The 20,471-nt window shown below is 42.0% G+C and overlaps 1 protein-coding gene and 1 long non-coding RNA gene across 2 annotated transcripts in view; both read left to right on the top strand.

The window, feature by feature from the left end:
• The first annotated feature begins 5,214 nt into the window (after positions 1 to 5,214).
• Positions 5,215 to 20,471, top strand: part of LOC121567304 (aminopeptidase RNPEPL1-like) — a 73,810-nt gene continuing 58,553 nt past the window's right edge. Inside the window, exon 1 of the mRNA XM_041877242.2 lies at positions 5,215 to 6,343. Coding sequence (XP_041733176.2) covers positions 5,882 to 6,343 — 462 coding nt within the window. The 5' untranslated portion in view covers positions 5,215 to 5,881. The remainder of the gene's footprint in view (positions 6,344 to 20,471) is intronic.
• LOC121567305 lies at positions 15,981 to 18,226 on the top strand. Its single transcript, XR_006001095.1, has 5 exons — positions 15,981 to 16,763; positions 16,856 to 17,013; positions 17,209 to 17,460; positions 17,743 to 17,832; positions 17,947 to 18,226. It is a non-coding gene; the product is annotated as an uncharacterized LOC121567305 (long non-coding RNA).

Below are 20,471 nucleotides of genomic sequence, written 5' to 3'. Positions count from 1 at the left end.
CGTTGGTGTTCAAGTAAGCAGATTTCTGGATCACTTGTAGAAGCTTGGAATAATGTGTACACTTGATATTCCTTCACTAAAGCCTTATTTCTGTTTCTGTTTAGATGGAGCAGGTGGACAGGGCAGAGTTCCATATATGGCTGTGGCTGCCAAGAAGGTGGTCATTGAAGTAGAGGGCATGCCAGGTGGGATAGAGTTGAAAAGCCGTCCCACTATGGCATGGACCAACTATCTACCATTTTGGAGGCAGGCCGTGGCATCAAGTAAGATGAAAAGCTCTCTACAATGTTTCAATAAATAATTGTATTGTCTTGGTCATTGAGATTAACAACATTGACATGTACAGGCAGTGATTTGACCCATTACTTTAGACTATCAGGACATTCCCTTTGAACAGATACCCATTGTGGCCACTGCTCTCACTAAAGGTCAACGGTGGGCTTTACTATATATGGCCATCCACCGCTTGTTAATGTTTTTTTCTGGGTCAATGTCTGCTGATTATGAAAAGATGGAGCACATTTTTGATTTTAGAATATCTGTTTGCAGTTGGGGGTGGTGCTGGGCCTAGAGCTGGAGATGGAGATGGGAGTGGAGCTGGAGATGGGAGTGGAGCTGGAGCTGGAGATGAGAGTGGGAGTGGAGCTGGAGCTGGAGATGAGAGTGGGAGTGGAGCTGGAGATGGGAGTGGAGCTGGAGCTGGAGATGAGAGTGGGAGTGGAGCTGGAGATGGGAGTGGAGCTGGAGCTGGAGATGAGAGTGGGAGTGGAGCTGGAGATGGGAGTGGAGCTGGAGATGGAGATGGAGTGGAGCTGGAGCTGGAGATGGGAGTGGAGCTGGGAGTGGAGCTGGGAGTGGAGCTGGAGATGGGAGTGGAGCTGGAGATGGGAGTGGAGCTGGGAGTGGAGCTGGGAGTGGAGCTGGAGATGGGAGTGGAGCTGGAGATGGGAGTGGGAGTGGAGCTGGAGATGGGAGTGGAGATGGGAGTGGAGCTGGAGATGGAGATGGGAGTGGAGCTGGAGATGGGAGTGGAGCTGGAGCTGGGTCTTTAACTGGAGGTGGGGCTGAGGCAGGAGGTTGGGCTGAGGCTGGAGGTGGAGGTGTGGCTGAGGCTAGAGCTGGAGGTTGTGCTGGGGCTGGACCTGTGCCTAGGTTGGTAATAATATATGCATGTATGCAACATATGCAACCTTAAGAAGGTTTTGTGAATCTCGGCCATGCTCTCTCCATGACATACAGTAGACTGACCAGGTGAATCCAGGTGAAAGCTATGATCCTTTATTGATGTAACTTGTTAAATCCACTTAAATCAGTGTAGATGAAGGGGAGGAGACCGGTTAAAGAAGGATTTCTAAGCCTTGAGACAATTGAGACTTGGATTGTGTATGTGTGCCATTTATAGGGTGAATGGGCAAGACAAATTATTGAAGTGCCTTTCAACGGGTTATGGTAGTAGGTGCCAGGCACACCATTTTGTGTAAAGAACGGCAACGCTGCTGGGTTTTTCACACTCAACAGTTCCACGTGTATCAAGAATGGTCCACCACCCAAAGGAGATCCAGCCAACTTGACAACTGTGGGAAGCATTGGAGTCAACATGGGTCAGCATCCCTGTGGAACGCTTTCGACACATTGTAGAGTCCATGCCCCGACGAATTGAGGCTGTTCTGAGGGCAAAAGGGGGGGGGATGCAACTCAATGTTAGGAAGGTGTTCCTAATGTTTGGAATACTCAGTGTATAGTTTGTCCCTATAGAACTCACACGCACACACAGACAGACATTCATTCCTCAACCACTTTCGTCTTCTGAATCACTGTCCTCCGAATCACTGTCCTCCTCTACATCTGTGCTGACCGAGCCATCACCAGCCAACATTGAAAATGCTTGCTAGAGCTTTAATATGTTCTGCATTTTATTTCGGAGCAGCACAGAGGCACCCAGGTGAAAGTGTGTTGGCTCGGCCTCACACTGCCCAAGAGAAGCAAGGGCCTCTTCAAAAAGCCCCAGCTATCACTGGTAATACAAAAGACCATTCTGTAGGTCTGCCTGTATAAGTTGCCTCTCCTCCGCTGCCCTAAGGCACATGTTATGCAGCATCACTGCACGCTGCTTTGCCCAGAGCAGACTGTCCTCCAAGCTGTTGGACACCTGGGATCAGACTGGATGGTCTTGCTGGAGAACCTCCACATACTCCAGTCTTGGCAGGAATTATGGTGACTTGTTCCTTCTAGTCAGGTCTCTAAACCAGCCTGCCTCTAGTCAGGTCTCTAAACCAGCGTTCCTCTAGTCAGGTCTCTAAACCAGCCTGCCTCTAGTCAAGTCTCTGTAAACCAGCGTGGCTCTAGTCAGGTCTCTGTAAAACAGCATGGCTCTAGTCAGGTCTCTGTAATCCAGCATGGCTCTAGTCAGGTCTCTGTAAACCAGCCTGCCTCTAGTCAGGTCTCTGTAAACCAGCGTGGCTCTAGTCAGGTCTCTATAAACCAGCGTACCTCTAGTCAGGTCTCTGTAAACCATCAGGCCTCTAGTCAGGTCTCTGTAAACCAGCCTGCCTCTAGTCAGGTCTCTGTAAACCAGCGTGGCTCTAGTCAGGTCTCTGTAAACCAGCGTGGCTCTAGTCAGGTCTCTGTAAACCAGCCTGCCTCTAGTCAGGACTCTGTAAACCAGCGTGGCTCTAGCCAGGTCTCTGTAAACCAGCGTGGCTCTAGTCAGGTCTCTGTAAACCAGCGTGGCTCTAGTCAGGTCTCTGTAAACCAGCATGGCTCAAGTCAGGTCTCTGTAAACCAGCCTGCCTCTAGTCAGGTCTCTGTAAACCAGCCTGCCTCTAGTCAGGTCTCTGTAAACCAGCCTGTCTCTAGTCAGGTCTCTGTAAACCAGCGTGGCTCTAGTCAGGTCTCTGTAAAAAAATGTGCCTCTAGTCAGGTCTCTGTAAACCAGCATGGCTCTAGTCAGGTCTCTGTAAACCAGCCTGTCTCTAGTCAGGTCTCTGTAAACCAGCGGGCCTCTAGTCAGGTCTCTGTAAACCAGCCTGCCTCTAGTCAGGTCTCTGTAAACCAGCATGGCTCTAGTCAGGTCTCTGTAAACCAGCCTGGCTCTAGTCAGGTCTCTGTAAACCAGCGTGCCTCTAGTCAGGTCTCTGTAAACCAGCCTGCCTCTAGTCAGGTCTCTGTAAACCAGCATGGCTCTAGTCAGGTCTCTGTAAACCAGCATGGCTCTAGTCAGGTCTCTGTAAACCAGCGTGGCTCTAGTCAGGTCTCTGTAAACCAGCGTGCCTCTAGTCAGGTCTCTGTAAACCAGCGTGGCTCTAGTCAGGTCTCTGTAAACCAGCTTGGCTCTAGTCAGGTCTCTGTAAACCATCGTGCCTCTAGTCAGGTCTCTGTAAACCAGCGTGGCTCTAGTCAGGTCTCTGTAAACCAGCATGGCTCTAGTTAGTTATCTGTAAACCAGCGTGGCTCTAGTCAGGTCTCTGTAAACCAGCATGGCTCTAGTCAGGTCTCTGTAAACCAGCCTGCCTCTAGTCAGGTCTCTGTAAACTAGTGTGGCTCTAGTCAGGTCTCTGTAAACCAACGCGGCTCTTTTTCTTCTAAAAGATGGCCTCTGTAAAGAAAAACAAGACAATGACAACTAAGTTTTATTTATTCTAAATGAAGATATAATATGAATGACATTTCATGATCTGATACATAGGACACATAATTATCTACTGTATCATAATGCATGACTAGTGGAGTTACTTTGCTTTCACTAAATTATTTCTTATAGGGAATCTAATTACGGGTAGGAAGTTGTGCTTCGCATGGACATTAAGTAGTCTGAAATGCCTCCAGACAGGTGATGACACATCTATGGGCTTCAACAAGCATGGGACAGGATTATTGTTGGAATTGTTATAATGTACCATCTAATACTTGCCTAGTCCAACCTTTTTTGGTCATTGTAGGCCCAATCACATCTTGCTCTGCCCATTGTGCCTCCAAAGTACCCCCTCATATGCATTTTAAATGTAGGCATATCATATGAAATTAGTCTTTCTAAGTACCCACTTTCGATATTGGTTCCTGGTTATATGAATGGTGTAAGCATTGGCTAGAGAGAGTTTAAATCCATGTGAGAAAGTGTACTTTATTGCACACTTCGGGAAAAAATATGGATATTTAAGACAAGTGACAGGACACGCAGCCATGCACCGAAAACAGGAAATGACACCATGCCATGGTTCCCGGGAAATTTAAACCGAAAAGACTGCTAATGCAAAATTGCAAATCCTTTTAAATGGATTATATATTCAAATCGAATTGCACTCAAGACATGTTCTTCCCTACTATCGGTCATATTAGCGGGCTATCCCGGGGTAAAAACACTTTTTAAAATCCATTTCATTCGCTTTTTAAATCACAGTTTAAAAAAATAATACAATTAAGTACTTTGACGAAGGGAAAGGACGTCAGAAGATATTCTAGTTTTAGTTACAGCACAATACAAATGGTCATTATCGCCACCAAAGTATACGGGGTGTAATAACAGCCGCAGTTTATGCTTTTTGCCTACTCGGAGATTACAATATGAAACGTTGATTTGAACCTTCTGACCAACTAGTGTCTGATTCATATGGCGTGATTTCTGATGATTGTTCTCGATTATATCGACTGATTGGTTCTGTATCGGGTGAGTTAGCAGTAATGTGACCAACATCAACATGAGGCGTTTAAAAAAAAAATTTGCCAATGAAATATTGGACATGGTTTATGAAAACATTGCAACAAAATGATAAATACTTTTCCCAACAATTTTTCCTCATGGAAAATTACGATATAGTTAGGCAGTTTTAATTTGTACTTACTAATACATTTAAAAAATATATTGACACCATATTCCATGGGTTTACTGACCACAATCCATTGAATTAATATGAAGAAGTGTTAATTATTAGGTGTCAGGTGAGCACAGCGCATGGAAGAAAGCAGTGAGATATGCAACATAGTGTTGTTTCTGCAAACTGTTCACTGCTAGCGTGCGAGGCCAAGAGTGCGGGGCGCTTCATTTCGATCTCGCAGGGATCAAATCCCCCGGAGTCAGCCACAGGTCTTCGAGGCTACGCCCCGGATGTTCTGAATGTCTAATGACTTCCCAGGGGGTGGTGGTTTCCGGCTATGCAAAATGATACCCATTGACAAAGTATCACATTTACACTATGGCTGCCATGAGTGTGAAAGAAGTAACGTTTCGCGCAGTTTCCTGCATCGCCAATTTGTTTTACATTTAATGGTTATTCGCTCCGTAGAAGGCTACAGAAATATATGCGTTTTGTTAACGTTGAGTTCGAGCTGATGCTAAGGCTAATTAGGCTACATGATGCTGTCGTGCTGAGTCTGCTGACAATCTCCTCTCGTCTCTGTAGCCCCACCCCTATACTCTACAGCTCGAAAACTTTCCTGTCTCACAGTGATTTCCACCCTGTTTTTACTTCCTGTTTTCTACAGCAGTCACACAGCCCAAGCTCCTTTCATTTAAACTTTACCCTTCTGTATGTGCACCCTTTTCTTTATATTTATTCGCGCGTTGCATTGTAACATTGTTTCGAACACTCGCCCAGAATCTTCTCTTTGTTAAAGACTCGGAAATGCAGAACTCGTTCAACTTCCATACCGATGTATTTTACATTTTTTTGTTTTGATGTGGTCTTGTTTATTTTTTTTCGTAAAGCCACTCTGGAAGTAGTTGCCCAATCTAAGGCCCTTTGCTACAAAGTATCAAACTACTATGTCGACAGCTAGTTTATTGGAGCTGACAAGTAGATAGCTAATTTGCACATTTTACACGCTTCTACTACGGCTGTTGTTGCTTTTTGCGCTTTAAGTTAGTTATTCCTCCCTGGAAGTTCTAATGGCCCAATTCCAGCGCCCGACACTGTGTTGCTGCCGTAAAGTGCTCACAGTGCCTAGCAAGTCGTGTGAGGGCGGCCGAGGTCTGGGTCAGTGTCGCCTTGTCGACATCGCCTCTGCGTCCAACTTCCACAGCTTCAAGCTTCGCCACTTCCATCTCGACCTCCGCCTCAACTTTGCCGTAAAGGAGATGACTGGGTGGGAAGTCCTGGAGCTGGTGCCTATCCAACCAGGCGTGCAGACTTTGGTTTTGGACACTCACCCATCCTTGCTAATTAATTCCATAGACTGTAAGGTACCTGGCACCACTGGTGCCCAGGACATTTCCCTGTCGCTCACCTACCGGGTAGATCCATTCACAGATTATGGATCCTCGCTGAATATCAGCCTCCCAGCCTCTGTGATACGGCCGCATCGGGCTTTCCAGATCACCGTTCGATACACCACGACAGACGGTCCTGCGGTAAGGTCACATTGGTAGGGACTTTAGAGCTTTTGGTCCGGAGGGCCACTCTGTTTTTACACCTGGTAGTACTGTTTTCCCAGGTCTGAATTGCCCCTAACCCAGAACTAGAGGTTTTAGTCTAGAGCGCACAGTTACATTTAGCGAGGCGCATTTTTAAACTCTCCCATATTAAAGTAGTAATGCTTACTAAGTAAGTAATTGTTGTAAAAAAAAAAAAAACTGCTTCATTTACTGTGCTTCATTGTCATATTTTAAAGGCGCCCAACAGAGGGCAATGCCGCTCCTATTTCAACGTAATTCCTGCCCTAGGGTGAAAACGCTTGTTTAGGTTCCACTTCCAAAGAATGAGGCAGGCTACTTATACATATTCAGGATTTGCTACTTATATATATTCAGGATTTGGGGGTGGGTAAAGACAGCTGTCAGCTGTCTCTTAACACCATCCAAATTGGATTTCTATTTGACATATATTTTTCAACTGTGCTGTGATGTTTCACAAAAGTTCTGAACCTTTCTATTCTTATAATTTCTACAGATTGTAAATTAAATATACTTTTGCTAAAAGCGTTCTTATATAATTGATCAATTGACTGACTTTTCAAATCACCCAGTAGTGCTATCTGCAGAGTTAGCTCCAGGTAAATGTTGCTATTCTTCAGCCATTCCTGGACCTGTGACCAAAAACAAGCTACATATGGACAGTACCAAAATAAATGATCTAATGATTCTGTCTATTTGCAGCCAAATCTGCAGAGCTCGGAAGGTTGTATCCCCAATATATATAACATTCTATTGGTTGCAATAATTGTGTCTTATAATTAAAATTTAAGAATTCTAAGTTTTGAATCCGGAGTCATTTTGCGTGTAAGTTCATAAACCATGTGCCATGGAGTCAGTACATCGAAAATCTCTTCCCAACTATTTTGCAATCTATATGGCACAGCTGTCATTTTTTTTGGTCCTTAAATGAAACTGGTATACTTTTTTATTTATCACAATTTTCTTTAACCAATTTTGGTCTTTAATGTAGGGCTGACAGACAAGTTCCCCTTCCACGTGCCTCTTCCATTTTTGTGGTAATGCTGCAATTAGTTGGTTGTAATTTTGGGTAGAGCAGACATTTCCATATATCTTTGTTAGCTGCATGTGACATAACTCCACTGGTCCTATTTATGATATAATATACAAAGATTATACTTTGTATTTAAAATTTTAGCGATTTTTTTATATTTATTTTTATCAATTAGCATATTTGAGTTTAACCACAATATTTGTTGTATTATTTGTTCTGTCTTTTCTGGTGGATTAAACTGAAATTGCAACCAACTTTCTATGGCTTGTTTTAAAAATAGCGATATTTTTGAGATTATTTCATTTTTAAATAACCAAAGGTGAGAGGTGGTAATCTGAATAAAGGGAAAAATGTAATTCTTGAACATGAAGTGAGACATTCTTACTAATTTGCTAGAGAACCAGTTCGGATTTAAGTATAACTTACGCGTTTAGTGAGAGGTCTAATGCTTTAATATTTAATAATTTCTGCCCTCCGAATTCATATTCATTATATAAATAGGCCCTTTTAATTTTGCCTGGCTTGCCATTCAAAATAAAATGAAATGTTTTGCTCATATAATTAAAAAAACAGGTCGCTAGGTGTAGGCAAGACCATAAGCAAATAGGTAAACTGGGATATGACTAAAGAGTTAATCAGGGTGATTTTTCCACAAATAGACAGGTATTTTCCTTTCCATGGTAGCAAGATCTTATCTATTTTTGCTAAATTTCTATTAAAATGTATTGGAGTGAGAGAATTTCTTTATTTCGGGATATGTATACCGAGTATGTCCACATCACTGTCAGACCATTTTATTGGTGAACTACACGGTAATGTAAAAGTTGTATTTTTTTAGTGATCCAATATGTAATATAGTACACTTATCATAATTTGGTTTTAATCCAGAGAGGTTAGAAAAAGTATCTAGATCCTCTATGAGGCTGTGGAGGAATCCAAATTGTGGATTTTAAAAGAAAACATTAATCATCAGCGTACAATGACACCTTTTTTGTTTCTAACCCCTTGAAATTATTGTTGGATCTGATTTTAACAGCTAACATTTCGATGGCAATAATAAATAGATATGCCGATAGTGAACAACGTTGTTTTACTCCTCTTGACAGTTTAAAACATTCAGAGAAGTAGCCATTGTTTACTATTTTACACCTATGGTTAGTATACATAACTTTAACCCATTTTATACGATTTCTCCAAAATTGAAATATTCCAGGCATTTATATATAAACTCCAGTCGTACTTTGTCAAATGCCTTTTCAAAGTCAGCTATGAATACCAGGCCCGGTTTCCCAGATTTATCATGGTGTTCTATTGTTTCCAGTACTTGTCTTATATTATCTCCAATGTGTCATCCATGTAAAAAAAAAAAACCTGTCTGATTAGGATTAATAATATCCGACAATACCTTTTTAATTCTATGCGCTATGGTATAAATCAAATAAAATCAAATTTTATTGGTCGCATACAGTGCATTCGGAAAGTATTCAGACCCCTTGACTTTTTCCACATTTTGTTACCTTACAGCCTTATTCTAAAATGGATTACATTGTATTTTTTCCTCATCAATCTACACACAATACCCCATAATGACAAAGCAAAAAGAGGTTTTTAGAAATTTTTGCAAATGTATAAATAAACAACAACGGAAATATCAAATGTACATACTTATTCAGACCCTTTACTCAGTACTTTGTTGAAGCACCTTTGACAGCGATTACAGCCTCGATTCTTCTTGGGTATGACGCTACAAGCTTGGCACAATTGTATTTGGGGAGTTTCTTCCATTCTTCTCTGCAGATCCTCTCAAGCTCTGTCAGGTTGGATGGGGAGCGTCGCTGCACAGCTATATTCAGGTCTTTCCAGAGATGTTAGATCGGGTTCAAGTCCGGGCTCTGGCTGGGCCACTCAAGGACATTCAGAGAGCTGTCCCGAAGCCACTCCTGCATTGTATTGGCTGTGTGCTTAGCATCGTTGTCCTGTTGGAAGGTGAACCTTCATCCCAGGTTTTCATCAAGGATCTCTCTGTACTTTGCTCCGTTCATCATTCCCTCAAACCTGACTAGTCTCCCAGTCCCTGCCGCTGAAAAACATCCCCACAGTATGATGCCGCCACCACCATGCTTCACTGTAGGGATGGTGCCAGGTTTCCTCCAGACGTGACACTTTGTATTCAGGCCAAAGAGGTCAATCTTGGTTTCATCAGACAAGAGAATCTTGTTTTTCATGGTCTGAGAGTCTTTAGATGCCTTTTAGCAAACGCCTTTTACTGAGAAATGGCTTCCGTCTGGCCACTCTACCATAAAGGCCTGATTGGTGGAGTGCTGCAGAGATGGTTGTCCTTCTGGAAGGTTCTCCCATCTCCACAGAGGAACTCTGGAGCTCTGTCAGAGTGACCATCGGGTTCTTGGTCACCTCCTTGACCAAGGCCCTTCTCCCCCGATATAGACAGGTGTGTACCTTTCCAAATCATGTCCAATCAATTGAATTTACCACAGGTGGACTCCAATCAAGTTGTAGAAACATCTCAAGGATGATCAATGGAAACAGGATGCACCTGAGCTCAATTTCGAGTCTCATAGCAAAGGGTCTGAATACTTATGTAAATAAGGTATTTCTGTTTTAGTTTTTTATAAATATGCAACAATTTCAAAAAACCTGTTTTCACTTTGTCATTATGTGGTATTGTGTGTAGATTGATGAGGACATTTTTTCATTTAATCCATTTCAGAATAAGGCTGTAACTTAACAATATGTTGAAAAATGTCAAGGGGTCTGAATACTTTCCGAATGCACTGTATACATATTTAGCAGATGTTATTGCAGGTGTAGCTATACTTGTGTTCCTAGCTTCAACAGTGCAGTAGTTTCTAAAAATTCACAACAATACACACATCTTAAAGTAAAATAATGTAATTAAGAAATATATAATTATTAGGACGAGCAATGTCGGAGTGGCATTGACTAGAATACAGTATGAGTAAAACAGTATGTAAACATTAGTTAAGTGACTAGTGTTCCATTATTAAAGTGACCAGTGATTCCATGTCTAAATACATAGGGCAGCAGCCTCTAAGGTGCAGGGTTGAGTAACTGGGTGGTAGCCGGCTAGTGATGGCTATTTAACAGTCTGATTGCCTTGAGATAGAAGCTGTTTTTCAGTCTCTCGGTCCCAGCTTTGATGCACCTGTACTGACCTTGGCTTTTGGATGATAGCGGGGTGAACAGGCCGTGGCTCGGGTGGTTGATGTCCTTGATGATCTTTTTGGCCTTCCTGTGACATATAAAGTATATAAATATATTTACATTTGTATCAACATGCCCACATGATCAGACTGACATTTCAATGGCAAAAGGAGGCTCATGAAATGAACAATGATTTAAACAGCGCGTACCAGTGGCAGCCACTGATTGGCTGAATACCTGGGACAAAAAGTGTTTGGAGTTGTCAACAAAGCAGCATGACAGATGATGCCACGTTTTCAAAACGACCTACTGTATATATAAACCGATCTGTGCATTTGAACAACAGCATAAATAGACCTATGTAATGTTTGCATGTCAAAACCGAAAGGCCACTGCTGCACATGCTGCCACTGTTTTAAACAGATTAGATTATACTATTTAGAACGAGCAGCCAGGTCACGTCACGAACGAACGAGTGCACCAGGGAGAACGCAACAAGCCTGTAGATGCAATAAGTGAAAACACATTATCTAACTGGGGTCAGCTAGCTAACGTAATGTCATAACGCATGATGCGCTAACTAGTTAACTTTCATTCTGAAATAACTTCATATTTCCGAGTTAGTCAGATATTAGTTTAGAAAGACTTTAAATTGGCATGGCAGCTGCTTATCAAAAGGTAGATAACTGGTTAATTTGACAAAAAAATCGACCGAACTACAGTGAGCTCCAAAAGTATTGGGACATTGACACATTTTGTTGTTTTGGCTCTGTACTCCAGAAATGATACAATGACTATGAGGTTAAAGTGCATACTGTCAGCTTTCATTTGAGGGTATGTTCAACCATATTGGGTGAACCGTTTAGAAATTACAGCACTTTATGTACATAGTCCCCCCATTTTAGGGGATATCAGAAGTATTGGTACAAATTCACTTATGTGTATTAAAGTAGTCAAAAGTGTAGTATTTGGTCCCATATTCCTAGCATGCAATGATTACATCAAGCTTGTGACTCAACAAACTTGTTGGATGCATTTTCTGTTTGTTTTGGTTGTGTTTCAGATTATTCTGTGCCCCATAGAAATGAATGGTAAATAATGTATTGTGTCATTTTGGAGTCACTTTTATTGTATATAAGAATGGAATATGTTTTTAAACACTTCTACATTAATGTGGGATGCTTCCATGATTACGGCTAGTCCTGAATGAATCGTGAATAATGATAAGTTAGACGCACAAATATCTATGTTTCTCAAATGTACTGTAGCTGGCTAATTCATTTGATCATGCTTTGTGATACACCCGGTTTTATGCTGTTTTAGTCCACACAACATGTCATGCTCTCACCTAGAACCTGAGATGAACAACATGGGGGGGAACAAAACACATTTATTTTTTGCCCTACCAGATCCGGGATGAGAAAGTTGGAGCTAATGTATCCCTCTGTCCTTCGACTCTTGTTGGATGTAGTTGTCCGGTTTATCAGGTCCCAGGCTCCCATGACTGTTATGATTATTTATTTACAAGTTAATTATTGCTTTTTGCTTTAGCGCCGTCTGTACCTGATAGACCAGATCTAGTCTTGCTTGCGAAAGTAAGCTGTCTGGCGCGAGAGTCTCATTGGGAGGGAGACTACAGCAGACTCAGAAGTTCTGACTGAATGGATGCACATTTGAGCGTCCCAGGATGGTCCATTTACTTTTGTGCTGTTATAATTTATGCTATGAAATCCTGCGATTTCACTGAGGCATTTCCCCCTCATAGCAAGTATCTGTCAAAACAATCCAAGCAATGTTCACACGGCCTATGCACCCACAGAAGCAGAGCTGCAACAGTGTGCAAAGCTGTCATCAAGGCAAAGGGTGGCTACTTTGAAGAATCTCAAATATAAAATATATTTTGGTTTGTTTAACACTTTTTTGGTTGCTACATGATTCTATATGTGTTATTTCATCGTTTTGATGTCTTCACTATTATTCTACAATGTAGAAAATGGTAAAAATAAAGAAAAACCCTGGAATGAGTAGGTGTGTCCAAACTTTTGACTGGTACTGTATATATATTTTTAAATACAAATATTTGTACTGTTTTGTGGGGACCAATCACAAATGGGGCACCGCACCTAACGCCCTAAAAGACGACTTGCCGCTGGCGCATACACCCCAACCCTTTGCCTCCTGTTCTATTGATTTCAACGTGATATCCATGGAAGTGATTAACAAAAAACGTTGGCAACCCACTTGAATCAAAATGCAACACTTCAAAATGTGGCTAGGTGTCTTCTACAAGTTGTCCTCTAACCAGTGATGTACACATTATTCCCAGATTACGTCTGGTTTTGACATTGGGCTATTTATCAAAATGTCTTGTCAACAGGAAGCAGCAACAGCATCGTTTTCAACTTAAGGTTTAGGAGTATTAATTGAACTTTTAACATTCATTTCCAATGGTATTGTACTTAATCAGGTAAAAACTGCTAATTGAGTCCAAAAACTAGCTGTGATTTATTTATTTTAATGATGTACCAGAAATCATCAAAACGGGTTTGCCCTGCCTGACATTGGTGACAGCTGTGGTAGCTGGCAAAACAATGATGTTGGTTAGCCTAATTATAAACACATTTGCATGTACCCATTGTTGATAATAACATGAATAAGTTATAACAGAAAAAACTAATCTAAATTCATACCTAAAAAGAAGCCGATTTTGTATTTATTATTATGTTATGTCATGATACCCAAGTTTCCCACTTGGGAAGTATCAGAATCAACCAATAGGAAGCTCTCTGCAAATATATTGAGTTGATTTTAACTCTGAGTGGCCGAGATTCAGACATTTCGTGAACGGGGCATAATTTCACTTCTTAGACTGGAGGCCCATTACCCTATCCTTAATTTTCCTAGTTCTGTTCTGTGTAGGCTACCCGCAAAATAAACATATGTTATTACAGATGTCTGTCTGGCATGGGACCATGCAAAGCCTGTCACATAGGTCATAGGAGGTTAAATAATTTTTCATAGGGGTCAAATTATGATTTCCATATCGACCGCCAGCCCTTATACCAGTGTTTCCCAAACTCGATCCTGGGGAGCCCAAGGGGTGCACATTTTGGGTTTTGCCCTAGCACTACACAGCCAATTTCAAATAATCAAACCTTGATAATGAGTACATTTTTTAAAATCAGCTGTGTGTAGTGCTAGGGGAAAATGTTTAATGTACACCCCTTGGAGTCCCCAGGACTGAGTTTGGGAAACACTGCCCTATACCCATCTGAAAGACTTAGAAGTGTACGGTGATAGGCTGAGTGGAATTTTGGCCATGCCGATTCCCAAGGAGTATACTAGGGGCTTGGGGTCCAGACAGTACACTGTGCCCATACAGATCTTGAGCTGCTATTGCAAAGTATGAGTTAGTGACAGCTTCAATGAATCAGAAGATAAAGCATATTACTACTTAAACTGTCACTAGGTTTGTGAGACAAAAAGTGTCAATAGCCTATAATTCACCTCCCGGTTGTAGATTTCTGACTGCAGAGTCTAATCCATTTGCTTTTGTCTTGTTTGTTAGTTTTTGTTCTACATGTCGATCTTTTCCTCTCACATCCCTGCATGACTCCCTTCTTCCCTTTATTGCTATGTTGTCTATACAAACACAACACTGGTTTAGTCATGACATGGCTACATTCATTGGCCCAATGCTAACTACCATCCCAAGAAAGTCTAAGAGCGACTACCCCTAAAAACCAACTAATCCCTTTGAAAACTGCCTATGTGGCATTGATTCTAGTGTCAAAATGTACATCAAGTCAGTCTCGTATAAAACTGAGTTTAAAACCTCAGTGCGTCACAACAAGTAAATGAAGGTTTGGTTTGGATTATAATTATGTCAACAAATCATGCCCCCTTTTGCCAAACTCCACGTGCAAATCGCCCCCCGCCAACTTCGCTTCCCTTCATTGAGGGAGTCCTATTACGCTGGCCCGGGTTGAACCGGGCAATGGCCCGTCACGTCATCGGGCTAAATCAAACAGTAGGCTAATCTGCGTCATGTTGTCAACAAGTCAGCTAGGTGCATCGTCCAGAAACAAATCAATGTTTGAATTTGCATACTAATTTAGTTTTCATTGGGAATGCAATCACTTTTGCATGTGAAAACACAGAATCCTACTCATCTCTCCACGTGCTTGATTACGTCACATTTGTTTTAAGCCGACTTCGTTGTCAGCCAGAGTGGGGCACCTGGCTCACACCTGGGAGGCAGCCCGGTTCCAAAATGAATGCAGTCACTTTCACAAGGTTCAAACTCCTCCCACAGGGGTAACCTAGGACAGATAAATGAACCCCCTCATTGACTGGGGATCCATTGTTTCATCGTCCCCAAACCGTTCACATCAAAGGATCATTTGAGACTGAAAAGTGAGTATACTGGTAGCTAGAACATAGACTGCTGCTTATAATAATATAATAATATAATAATATGCCATTTAGCAGACGCTTTTATCCAAAGCGACTTACAGTCATGCCTTATGTATCTGGTTATGCATATTTAGATAATCATTATCACTAGCATAGCTGATGTTAGCTAGCTAACTAGCTAGCTATCTATACTGAACAAAAATATAAAGGCAACATGTAAAGTGTTGGTCCCATGTTTCATGAGCTGAAATAAAAGATCCCAGAATTTTTCCATACTCACAAAAAGCTTAATTTTTACGTCCCTGTTAGTGAACATTTCTCCTTTGCCAAGATAATCCATCCACCCGACAGGTGTGGCATATCAAGATGCTGATTAAACAGCACAATCATTACACAGGTGCACCTTATGCTGGGGACAATAAAAGGCCACTCTAAAATGTGCAGTTTTGTCACACAACACCATGCCACAGATATCTCAAGTTTTGAGGGAGTGTGCAATTGGCATGCTGACTGCAGGAATGTCCACCAGAGCTGTTGCCAGAGAATTGAATGTTCATTTCTCTACCGTAAGCCGCCTCCAACGTCGTTTTTAGAGAATTTGGCAGAACGTCTAACCGGCCTCACAACTGCAGACCACGTGTAAATACGCCACACCAGGACCTCCGGCTTCGTCACCTGCAGGATTGTCTGAGACCAGCCACCTGGACAGCTGATGAAACTGAGGTGTATTTCTGTCTGTAATAAAGCCCTTTTGTGAGGGAAAACTAATTCTGATTGGCTGGGCCTGGCTCCCCAGTGGGTGGGCCTGGCTCCCAAATGGGTGGGCCTATGCCCACCCATGGCTGCGCCCCTGCCCAGTCGTATGAAATCCATATATTAGGGCCTAATGAATTTATTTAAATGGACTGATTTCCTTTATATGAACTGTAACTCAGTCAAATCGTTGAAATTGTTGCATTTAGATTTTTGTTCAGTATAACTAGCTAGCTAGCTGGCTAACATTAGCCTACCTTAATACAACTCTGATTTGTCTTGGAAACACGAGAACATTTCAAAACATTTGTAGGAAAACCTTTTGTCATGATTGTGAGGTTGCCAGATTGACTTTAGATGCAGTATAACTTTAGCCAGCAAACTAAGATTGAGAGGACCACCGTATTTTAGCTAGCTAACATTAGCATTGCTAGATATTTTTGACGAACTTTGCTAGCTAACATTGCCATCGCTCTAAAGTAAATATGACGGCATCATAATATGGCAAAGTTGTTTCCTGCTAATTATTTGCCTACTTTAGCAATGTCATCGTATTTCCATGCCACTGTAAATTAGTGTAATTTAGGCAAAACAGTCACATTAGCCTCCAAGGTGCAACCCATGTCTAGGGCACAAATCAATATTGGATGCAGCTATGTTGGTACTAGCTAAGTCATGTCTGACTACAACAGTGTACTAAATAGCAGCAACAAACTCAATCCAACCCAGGGCCATAGCAAAACATGTCACAGTTGGTTGCATAGTGTAACGGCGTCACCGGCCTGAATCTAATCCAATCTGGAGCCAGTTAGTCAACTGTAAAGCATCGAATTAGCTTCCAAACGAGATTACGTTATTTCTCAAGCTATGTTTATAACTGAGGGACGATGACAATCGTTGACCCTGTTTTTCTGTTAGACCAAGTGCACAGTTGAGTGCCAAACGGATCCCCTGGTCATGAACGGATGCCCGGACCTACCAGAAGGAGCAAAGGTGGGTATCATAACATGTCCAGCAATATGATTTCAATGGTTTAGGGACCTCCAACAATCTTTTAATTCACTGTTCACTTGCTATTTTCACAGCTTGTCAAGCAATTCCTCAGAAAAAAAGTGTGTCATGTGACACAAGAACCCCTTGTGACACCTCCTCCGTTGTTGCCAGTCTCCCTTGACTCCTATGAAAAGGATAGTGACCCGAGTTACTGCCCTGATGACACAGATGGCTTCATAAACAACGACAGGTAATGTGTGTTATGTGAAAAGTTGTATTAAAAAATACCAGGCTTGATAAACTAGTAGGCTAATTCCCCAGCCAAACAGATACAACTAGTAGAGTCATTTTGGTTGTGAAGTGCATTAGCAAAAGGCTTTGTCCTTTTCTTTAGATAAAAAATACAATTTACCATTTGGCTGACTATTATATCACCCTGTTACAGGCCCTCCCAGTCAACACCACCTCATAAGATTGCCTGCTGCAGTTGTTCGAGAGATGTCCAGTTTGCAGCTGAACATGCAGCATAGAGAAGACCAGCAAGGAGGCCCTCATCAGCATCATGTTGACATGCCCTCGCTGTGAGCATTCTTATGAATGGAACAGTCAGCCACATATTGGCAAGTATCCAGCCAGCAACCTTCACCTGTCAGCGGCAACAGCTTTCACAGGCTCATCATTTGTACAAATACAGAAGGTAACCCACTTCATTACTTTTGATACATTTGATAACCCAATTGTGAAGCATAATTTATGTAAACTGACATACCTGTAGATGCATATAATGTCCATGGCATAACCTAGCCTGGTAGAACCAGCCTGATCGCTGTGTTCACCATTCTACTTCACTTCACATTTTATGATATCTGAAGTGAAATAGAAAAGTGAATGCAGCGATCATGTTGGTTCACCAGGCTAATCATAACCACCATTGATAATGTAATCAGTGCTCTGTGTGTATTTGTTTGTGACCGACCAGTATCTTTGATGAGGGTCCAGGAGCTGATCTACGCTGCTATGCCCATAGACCTCGCCTCCAGCCTCACCTCAATGGGGAGAACAGAATTAGGTAGGTTTAGTCTGACCTGTTCAAACTTCAACATAGTATATGTTTATGTGTCAGATATCACCTATCCTAACTGCCAATGGTAATAGAACAGTGACTGTGTGTATGTGTTCACAGATACCTGTATAGTGCCAGTATGGAGTCAGCACATGGAGACTTGTAAGATGATGTGATGAAGTCCAGACTGACAGACAGGCTTGATCCTGATGTCTCTGAATGGATAGAGACCTGGCACTCAACATAAACATTTTACTAGACACAACTTTTACTTGCAATGTCTTTTTTTCTTATTAAATTGATTGATATCAGTCAATATGAGGAAGGAGAAACCTTGTGTATTCTGCCCCAGCATCAGGGAACTCCTTTTGTATACGGGACACCACACAGGAAGGTATGACCACTCTGACATGTTACCAAGGTAACCCCATTACCACCACACAGGAAGGTATGACCACTCTGACATGTTACCAAGGTAACCCCATTACCACCAGGCAGGAAGGTATGACCACTCTGACATGTTACCAAGGTAACCCCATTACCACCAGACAGGAAGATATGACCACTCTGACATGTTACCAAGGTAACCCCATTACCACCACACAGGGAGGTATGACCACTCTGACATGTTACCAAGGCAGTCCCATTACCACCAGACAGGAAGATATGACTTCTCTGACATGTTACCAAGGTAACCCCATTACCACCACACAGGAAGATATGACCTCTCTGACATGTTACCAAGGTAACCCCATTACCACCACACAGGAAGTTATGACCACTCTGACATGTTACCAAGGTAGTCCCATTACCACCAGACAGGAAGGTATGACCACTCTGACATGTTGCCAAGGTAACCCCATTACCACCAGACAGGAAGGTATGACCACTCTGACATGTTACCAAGGTAACCCCATTACCACCAGATAAAATGCCGATAGGCACAGCATCTGTATCGGCTGGGAATGACTATGAAATATGAAAGGTGCACATTGTTATATTAGCAGAACACTGCTTCTATGGTATTATGTAAAGGGTTGTTTATTCTACATGGGCCTGTTACTACATTTCAAAGTTATTAAAACATGTAGTTTAGAATATCTTTAATCTATTAGATCATTTTCGTAAAAAGACAAAAGGGCGCTCCAGTTGGTGACGCCTCCACATACAATTTAAGAAAATCATCAAGGATAACACAATAAAGCTTAAAAGCTTATTGCCATTGTGGTCCTTTTGGAGAGGGAGGGAGGGGGCAAGGTTAGGCGGCAACTGCAGTGGCAACAGACAATGACAGACAATTGTTATTTGTTTTGTAAAATGAGCTAATTAGTACAGTTCTATTTCTTAATAAACAACTATGGACAGGTACGTCTCCCTTGTCCCACATACCCTTAATATACAGTACCAGTCAGAAGTTTGGACACACCTACTCATTCAAGGGTTTTTCTTTATTTTACTATTTTCTAGATTGTAGAATAATAGTGAAGACATCAAAACTATGAAATGACACATATGGAATCAGGTAGTAACCAAAAAAAGTGTTCTTATATATATTTGAGATTCTTCAAAGTAGCCACCCTTTGCCTTGATGACAGCTTTGCACACTCTTGACATTCTCTCAACCAGCTTCATGATGTAGTCACCTGGAATGCATTTCAGTTAACAGGTGTGCCTTGTTAAAAGTTAATTTGTGGAATTTCTTTCCTTCTTAATGCGTTTGAGCCAATCAGTTGTGTTGTGACAAGGTAGGGGTGGTATACAGAAGATACAGTGAGGGAAAAAAGTATCTGATCCCCTGCTGATTTTGTACGTTTGCCCACTGACAAAGAAATGATCAGACTATAATTTTAATGGTAGGTTTATTTGAACAGTGAGAGACAGAATAACAACAACAAAAAACAGAAAACGCATGTCAAAATGTTATAAATTGTTAGCATTTTAATGAGGGAAATATGTATTTGACCCCTCTGCAAAACATGACTTAGTACTTGGTGGCAAAACCCTTGTTGGCAATCACAGAGGTCAGACGTTTCTTGTAGTTGGCCACCAGGTTTGCACACATCTCGGGAGGGATTTTGTCCCACTCCTCTTTGCAGATCTTCTCCAAGTCATTAAGGTTTCGAGGCTGACGTTTGGTAACTCGAACCTTCAGCTCCCCTTCACAGATTTTCTATGGGATTAAGGTCTGGAGACTGGCTAGGCCACTCCAGGACCTTAATGTGCTTCTTCTTGAGCCACTCCTTTGTTGCCTTGGTGTGTGTTTTGGGTCATTGTCATGCTGGAATACCCATCCACGACCCATTTTCAATGCCCTGGCTGAGGGAAGGAGGTTCTCACCCAAGATTTGACGGTACATGGCCCTGTCCATCGTCCCTTTGATGCGGTGAAGTTGTCCTGTCCCCTTAGCAGAAAAAGTTTGCGAATAATCGCACAAACTGTTGTCACCTTCTCACCAAGCTGCTTGGCGATGGTCTTGTAGCCCATTCCAGCTTTGTGTAGGTCTACAATCTTGTCCCTGACATCCTTGGAGAGCTCTTTGGTCTTGGCCATGGTGGAGAGTTTGGAATCTGATTGATTGATTGCTTCTGTGGACAGGTGTCTTTTATACAGGTAACAAACTGAGATTAGGAGCACTCCCTTTAAGA

This window comes from Coregonus clupeaformis, chromosome 6, assembly GCF_020615455.1.
Source record: "Coregonus clupeaformis isolate EN_2021a chromosome 6, ASM2061545v1, whole genome shotgun sequence".
Classification (NCBI taxonomy): Eukaryota; Metazoa; Chordata; class Actinopteri; order Salmoniformes; family Salmonidae; genus Coregonus; species Coregonus clupeaformis.
This window is presented reverse-complemented; position numbering and strand designations above follow the sequence as displayed.